Source organism: Esox lucius, chromosome 21, assembly GCF_011004845.1.
Source record: "Esox lucius isolate fEsoLuc1 chromosome 21, fEsoLuc1.pri, whole genome shotgun sequence".
In the NCBI taxonomy this organism is placed as follows: domain Eukaryota; kingdom Metazoa; phylum Chordata; class Actinopteri; order Esociformes; family Esocidae; genus Esox; species Esox lucius.
Genome location: NC_047589.1, coordinates 27,608,535 through 27,616,757, shown reverse-complemented (window position 1 = coordinate 27,616,757; position 8,223 = coordinate 27,608,535). Strand labels below are relative to the sequence as shown.

General features: G+C 42.4%; 1 protein-coding gene across 4 annotated transcripts; it reads right to left on the bottom strand.

Annotated features, from left to right (window-relative positions):
* Positions 1–8,188, bottom strand: ropn1l (rhophilin associated tail protein 1-like). 4 transcript variants are annotated; one of them, XM_010896457.5, is made up of 6 exons: positions 8,101–8,188; positions 7,663–7,812; positions 6,964–7,087; positions 5,891–6,052; positions 5,593–5,768; positions 1–644 (listed from the first exon to the last, which is right to left on the bottom strand). In XM_010896457.5, the coding sequence occupies exons 2-6, from the start codon at positions 7,791–7,793 to the stop codon at positions 581–583; spliced, it is 657 nt and encodes a 218-aa protein (XP_010894759.2). In that variant the 5' UTR covers positions 7,794–7,812; positions 8,101–8,188; the 3' UTR covers positions 1–580. The 4 variants fall into 4 exon arrangements, with proteins under 4 accessions (XP_010894759.2, XP_010894757.2, XP_034145138.1 ...); XM_010896455.5 differs by having other exon boundaries at positions 8,030–8,158; XM_034289247.1 differs by having other exon boundaries at positions 7,663–7,808; positions 8,030–8,158.
* Between the last annotated feature and the right edge of the window lie 35 nt (positions 8,189–8,223).

Sequence of the window (8,223 nt, the reverse complement as noted above, 5' to 3'; positions counted from 1 at the left end):
GACAGCCTTCAAAAGCATTTATTTAACCCTTAATGGGTTGATAATGTCTGAACCAAAGTACAAATGAACACTGCAATTGACCCATAGGTGTGAGCAGAGATACAGACACACACAGAGAATTACACATTTCATAATCGCTACACAGACAATAGTAAATGATTACACTCAATAACCAATAAGTGTGATATGTGTGGGTCTCTGAATGTCAAATCCCAAACATTTATTGAATCTACATCGCACATAATTTCTAACAAATTCAGATGATGACACTGAATTCGCTGGATTTACATAACTATATTCAGATGATGACGCTGAATTCACTGGATTTACATAACTATATTCAGATGATGACGCTGAATTCGCTGGATTTACATAACTATATTCAGATGATGACGCTGAATTCACTGGATTTACATAACTATATTCAGATGATGACGCTGAATTCGCTGGATTTACATAACTATATTTCGTATTGTTTTCACATGGAGCTCACTACGGTTGGAAACGGGAACCAAATATAAATCAACACTAGACATTAAGCTGATGTCCATCCTGAGGGAGAATCACACAGGTGGAAAAGTCACATTTCAGGAAAAGTCTCATCCCTGAAGTTAGCAGGCTGCACCATTCCTCCTTGGCGTTCCCTATAGAAGAACAGGGGCAGAGATGAGAGTCCTTTAAATGAGAAAACCTCGCTATAGAGGAGAGGGGCCTGGTTGTACTGTTAGCTGTGTCCTACAGCATGTTGCTAACAGTCAACAGTAAAGTTCCTCTATTGTAAAGTAGATCTCCCTCACTCTAGTCAAACCCTTTCTTCTTTCTGCCATTTTTTCATTTTCTCCTCCAGTTCTGCACTCTCTTTTCCCTCCTCACTGAGCGCTTTGTGTAACCTTTGGCTCAGTCCACTCATTCTCTCTATCCTTCCATCTTTCCCACCCTCCTGGTCTCCCTCCCTCCATCACACAGCTCTGTGATGGCGTCACCTCCCCAGAGATGTCATTTCTCTGAACCATGCTGCACTAAAGTATTAGCCTGTGTGTTGTGCAATGCATTCTTCGTCAGGAGCACACCCTGGTAACCCTACACGCTACAGGCAACCAAACCCTGCCCAATGAAGTCTGAGCACGCATGTGCCACCTGAGGGAAAGGGGTGGGGGGCATTGCCCCTCCGGATAGATTCTGTGCCCCCTTGGTTTTGTTTCCCCATAAACTCTGCGAATTAGATATGCCGCCTCATTTATGAAAAATGCCCCCTCAGTCATTGCATCCTGCAGCCCAGTCCACTTGAAAAGACAGAACCTGTTTCTGTGGCCCCCAGAACTGACCTGGATCCCAGACTACAGCAGGGCGGAGGAGGCTCGGTTAGTTGAGGAAGGGTGTCGGTGTCCCCCCCCTGCCTACCCTCTCCAACCTGCTGCCAAACTCTCCAGGAAACAGAAAATCCCCCGGCTCTTATTTCCTAACCTGGCTTCTTTCCTAGTAGGATGAGCTTCAAACTCATACAGCATGTCAACTGTGTGTTTAATATATAATTAATAAAGAACAAGAGGGTGTGTTTTATTGCCAATATACCACTGCTAAGAGCTGTTCCTAGGCACGACGCTTTGGAGTGCCAAACCACCCTGTTTTTTTAAGTGCACATAACCACATGTTTTTAACTCTACCAAACTGTATGTTTTAGGACCAAACAAAATGCACGTTTTAGAATTGAATGTAATTGTAAGTGTTAGAACTGTACCAAATGGTATCTTTCAGTATTGAAAATAGATACATTTTAACTGCGTGTTTTAAAACCAAACTGTATTTAACCACATTTTAAAACTGAACTCTACATAACCGCATGTTGTAGAAATGTACATATAACAACTCACTCAATATAAAGTGTGTATGTGTGTATACACGTGTGTGTTTCTCGATGTGTTGTAGTTGATCTGTAAGCTGACGCAAACCTATGCATAACCCAACATCAGAAACCCAGGCCGAGGATCAGATTACCATATTGCCAAATCCTAACTGTAACCATGGGGTAGCTTAACCCCTAACACGCCCCTTTTCTGCAACTTTGCCAATAGCCAATCAGATAAAGTGACTAAAACAGATAGGTGTCAATCAAATTACAGAGCTCATCAAGCAATGACAGAAACAGCACAGAAAGGCTGGCTTAAGCTGCGCTACCAACAGCCAATCGGATGAATGCTGTGATGTAGGAGTTGATTACATTAGCATCAGAGACAGACTAGTCAGCCAACTAGATTAACCCAATGAAACCCTGGCACCTGTTCAAGAAACACTTTGTCTGACAGAAAAACAGGAAAGTAATACCTATAAGCATCGGTCAATGCCGAAGTCACATTGTCAAAACTCTTCCCACAGTCTGTGAAACAAAAGTGTATGTGGACCAAACAGGAACTCTTTTTCATTGCCTTCACACAAAATGCATTCAATCAACACACTCTCCAAAATCCATTAACTCCTTTCTCATTAATACTCCACCACCTGCAAAACAATGTATTTGCAGCATTTTTTCTCCCCAAATGCTTACACACTGTTCCCAAAACTGTTAAAAACACATTCAAAACAGAATGATGGCAACTGTTTTGCATTTCTGCTGCTAACCAGATTGAAATGTAAAATGTTAGCAGAATATTTAATATTTCCTAACACTGTTAATTGCAGTTTCAGCTGAAAACCGACCCAAGTGTTGTACACTGTGCCCTTTGAGAGAAAGATGAATGGGTGAAAGAACTCCGGTATCAATATATCCAGGTAAGAGGTCTGTTCAATAACCAAACAGGGTATTTACACATAATGTAAAGTACTGTAAAACTGGGGATTTACAATTATTTTATTTTTTTAGATTAATGGAGTTGGAAGCCAGTCAAACTGCACATAAATTCATCTTTGTGGATGAAGCTGGGTTCAACCTGGCAAAAACACACCGCAGGGGAAGAAATGTGATTGGATAGAGAGCCACCATGGATGTCACAGTCCAGAGAGGAGCTAACATCACAATGTGTGCAGCACTGTCCAATGATGGTTTGCTGTTACACAAAACACTCACTGGCCCCTACAATACAGAGAGGCTAGTGATTATACTATACTAAACTTGTTCATTCATACTGTTCGGCCAAGATGCATGATAGAAATGCAGAGCTGCATGCAAGCGGAAAACTAAGTGAATTTCTGGATAAATATGATTTTTAGACAAACTATCCCATAAACTTTCCTGAACGTACAAAACTTGTTTAAAACACGAGCAGCCAATCATACAGCAGCAATAAGCGAACGACACCGCGTGCACATTCAGGTAATTGCCCAGAAACATCACAGACTTAATGGATGAGAAAAATTTGTTGGGTCGATGTTAGTAAGAGAAGAAAATCAAGAAATTGTGACAAAAAAAAAGTACAAAAGTACAACATTGGTAATAAGGAAGTGGTTTGTCTTTTTGAAGTCAGTCAAACATTCTGTGCAAAATATGTCGAGAGCTGTGCAGAGCAAGTCAGGAAACGCCACTTAGCTGTTCGGCCATTTAAAACGGTACCACAGAGTTCACAGTTTCATTTTGTGGCTTCAACATGCATCCACTTCCAGTGATGACGCTAGACCCAAATAACAAACATTAACAGCAGCATTTTCGGTTATTACACCATTTAAAAAACACCCTCTTCTAAGTTAGTAGTTCTGAGGGATATGGGGTGATAGGTTATTCCTATTTAAATATACTGTTTTTAAAACATTTATACAGCCATATAATGCATGCATTATTCGTTTTATTTAATATCAACATTATTTTCTGTTCTACCTCAAACTCTATGTCTGAAACCAACAATGGCTGCAACTCAAATGACACGAGCAGCAATCAATTTTGGTTTTATAATGGCTTTGTTGTTTTGGTTTTGTTGTAGGTTCTGTTAATAAAATAAATATGATTTTTAAAATGACAATGAACATGAGTTTCAGCACCCTTAACTGTATTTATAATTACTCGATCACTATTTCTCTAAAAACAAGCAGACTGCAACACAGACCAGCTCCCTTTGCTGTTACTGTGTGAAAGTGCCGGATTTGTTTGCCAAAGCCTTCTCCTGTTCTGTTGGGCTCCTCTTATTTGTTTACTTGTGTGTGACGAGATTGAATAACACACGAAAACACTGCACTGCACTGGCCAACTGCATTGCATGGAAAAAAACGCAAAATGTAACCACCTTTGGGCAAGTACACACGTTTTCTTCAGATATGCTGGAGGACTCAACCACTAAATCCCTGGAAATTCCCATTCCCAGTGTAAACCATGACAATTTTAGATACTGAATGATATGAGAATAAATATCATAATAAATTGTTTTGCCATATCACCCAGCCCTAGGAGAAAGTCACCCACGTGTATTAAAGTAGTGAAATGTTCAGCATAAAATTGGCCCTTTGGGGCTGGAGAACATGTTCAATGTTCCAATATCGTACCTAACTGAACCTAGAGTCTTCATGCTGGAGAGATGATTGAACTACACTGCAAGCAAGTAGACTAACTCACCTGCTACAAATGTAACCAAAGAGTTTGACATACAGCACGGTGAATAAGAATATATTAAAGGTGTAGTGATATTCGGTCATAATGCACCACAATGGGAAAGACGCTGTTCGGATTCATGTGTTTCACCACAGGTGTAAAAAAGCTCTCATGTTGCTTGGAACACCAGTCAGACAATACAGTGTTTAATACAACATGTGCTACTGTGCCCTGGAATGTGTGTGTGTGTGTGTCAGCGTCAGGCCCCAGAACGTCTGGATCTCATTTACAAGCCTTATAGGTGTGTGTTGTGGCCCTCGGACACAAAGACGTTATCTCTACATCACTGCCAAATCTCTGCCTGCCTCACCATCCCATCCAAAGTGCCAAGTGAACAGGAGCACGCAACAGGCACCTGACTGATGATCAGTAAGTATGGCAAAGAGGCTGGAGAGGCTGTACATCTACCACATCATTTCAAAGAAACTCTTTGAAATGATGGGGGTATGTTTAGGCCTCTGACAAATGCATTACTAGATTTAAAACGGGGGGAAAAATCACAGATCCTGATTTCATGCTGGTTTTGAAAACACAATTTATTTGTAGAATAGGTAGTAAAGCATTTTCCCCTGCAAATCCCCATCTCCTGTTTCGGCTGTCTTACTCTCTCCCTCGCTGTCCTATTCTCTCACTTTTTTGTGGCTGTAGAAGTCAGCCACCTGAATCATGCAGTTCTGTTTGGTTCTGTAAACCGCAAGAAACAGACATACTGTGGCCTCATCTTACAGCCAGTGATTCTACAATACCTCCACACTTATGATTATGAAAACTCAGGTTTAGCTATCTTGTCAATGTTTTCCAATACTTCAATAGTGTTTAATAATGTGATCGGATCGTACACAACGACAGCCAATAGAATTAGTGTTAGGCCATCTGAAAGGTTATTGACTGCCTTTTACATTTAACATCCCTTCAACAGTTGTCTTCCAGTAAGCCTACGCAGATTACTGTAGCGAGAGTAAGATAGAGGTAAAGACAGAGAGATAGGTAGTGAAAAAGAGATAGCATCATTGTGTACTCACACAGTCTCCTTTAGGCTGCTTAGAAAGCAGTCAGTCTGATCCTGGGGGATCTCTCCATCTAGGTGGGCCAGGTAGGTGTAAAGCCCTACAAACATCTCAAATGGGATCCTCGCTGCTCCACCCTCCTCATTCTCCGTCAGGATCTCACAAGCATACTTCAGGGCGCTGATGATGGTCTGAACACACAAGCACGAGGAAAAGCAACGAAGGCAGAGCCGTGAGGACGGTGCAACCCTGCCACCATGTGGTGATTACAGGACCTGCAGCCCAGTTCCTCTAAAGGTGGTCCATCACTCACCCCACCCAGAGCACTGCAGCCCAGTGCCAAGAACTGCATCCAGTCAATGTTGGCACTGAAGTTTCCCAGGGACAGCAGCGTGTCCAACTGTTCCAGTGGAAGACACAGGCCCACCCATCTCTGCTGAAGATCCTCCTTACTGATCACCTCTTTAGAGGACAGCTACCCTCAGGGGGAGGAAGTTTAGAGAGAGGCTAAGAGAGGTGTCACAGTGATGTCTGGGGTGGAGTTACTGATTAATCAAACATTCTGAAAATGGGTTAAACACCTGAGACATCAAACATTGCTAACCTCCTGTGTGTTAAGGGAAATACCATAATGTTCAATGACAGTGTGTCAGTGAGAAGGCCTACCTGTTTGTGTAGGACCTCCAGCAGACCAGGAGTCAGACCAGTGTCAGTGAGAAGGCCTACCTGTTTGTGTAGGACCTCCAGCAGTCCAGGAGTCAGACCAGTGTCAGTGAGAAGGCCTACCTGTTTGTGTAGGACCTCCAGCAGTCCAGGAGTCAGACCAGTGTCAGTGAGAAGGCCTACCTGTTTGTGTAGAACCTTCAGCAGACCAGGAGTCGAACCAGTGTCAGTGAGAAGGCCTACCTGTTTGTGTAGGACCTCCAGCAGACCAGGAGTCAGACCAGTGTCAATGAGAAGGCCTAGCTGTTTGTGTAGGACCTCCACCAGACCAGGAGTTTGACCAGTGTCAGTGAGAAGGCCTACCTGTTTGTGTAGAACCTTCAGCAGACCAGGAGTCAGACCGGTGTCAGTGAGAAGGCCTACCTGTTTGTGTAGAACCTTCAGCAGACCAGGAGTCAGACCGGTGTCAGTGAGAAGGCCTACCTGTTTGTGTAGAACCTTCAGCAGACCAGGAGTCAGACCAGTGTCAGTGAGAAGGCCTAGCTGTTTGTGTAGGACCTCCAGCAGACCAGGAGTATGACCAGTGTCAGTGAGAAGGCCTACCTGTTTGTGTAGGACCTCCAGCAGACCAGGAGTCAGACCAGTGTCAGTGAGAAGGCCTACCTGTTTGTGTAGAACCTTCAGCAGACCAGGAGTCAGACCAGTGTCAGTGAGAAGGCCTACCTGTTTGTGTAGAACCTTCAGCAGACCAGGAGTCAGACCGGTGTCAGTCTTCTGTGTGGCCAAAGGCATCTCCAACCTCTGCTTCACTGGCAGTGTCTCTCCTTTGGACAGGGCAGTGAAATATCTGAAAGTGCAGAATCAGACACTCAGTAAACTATTTTTTATTTTCCTGCCCTGCTCATTACCATCAGTGCTACAGTCATTCGAAAAAGAACCCTGAAAAGTTGTCTATATTTGTGCGTATTTGCACATATGAACATTTGAGCTAAATTAGAACCACACTGGTTGATAAAGGTAAACAAATGTATCCCAGAAAAAAAATTTAAACCATTAATGCAATTAAAATAATGAGAAATGTTAATAATGAGTCCTTATGCTATAAAATGCTCTGGGCCATGCTTGCAAGCCCTCTTCCAGTTGATGTAAGAGACACTTCCAAAAAAAGACTTAATGAAGTTAATTCAGCCAAACGGGCAACCACAGCTATGGAAGCAGGTGTGTACTTATATTTTGTGAACTATGAAATCGCATTTCTGTTGATTTTGTTTGAGTAAATGATTTCAAATGATCTTTCACTTCCGTTTGTTAAATTAGGTAACCTTTATCTTTTAAATTAGGTAACCTTTATCTTTTATAAAGAGCCTGGCCATTCTTGGTGGTATAGGTCACATCCACTGAGGTAAAGCTGTAGTTACTCACGCTGCCGACCACTGAAGGATATCCTGCGGTTGCGTTCGGATTGCGGCTTTGGTGAACTGCTTGAGGATGTCAGGTAGCTCAGGGGGGATGTTGATTTGCTGGGCACAGTACATAGTATCTGGGGGAGGCATTTCTGGGAAATATAGCTAGCTGGTGAAAGTTAAATTAGTCAATATTCACGTTTGATAATGCATTTGTAAGTACGGCAGCAAACGCATGACATCATATCAGACATGAAACAGACGAGCTACAGAACTTAAAATTCGAGCAGCCAACCACTATTCACTATGTTAACTACATTTACCAAGAGCTTTGCTGACCACATGACAATCGTAAAATGTTTAGCTACTATAAAACGCAAACCTACATTCTGAATCGAATGTCTTGATTGATGACAAAACATAGAAAGCAAGTAAATTTGAAAATAAACTACAATACCTAGCTAGCATGAAGGATTTTTAGCGACCAGTAAACTTCATTTTCCTCGCATAGTAACGTAATGTTTGCAGTTACGTCACATAGCAACAGTACATGACTGTGATTGGACCAAAAAGATGTGTC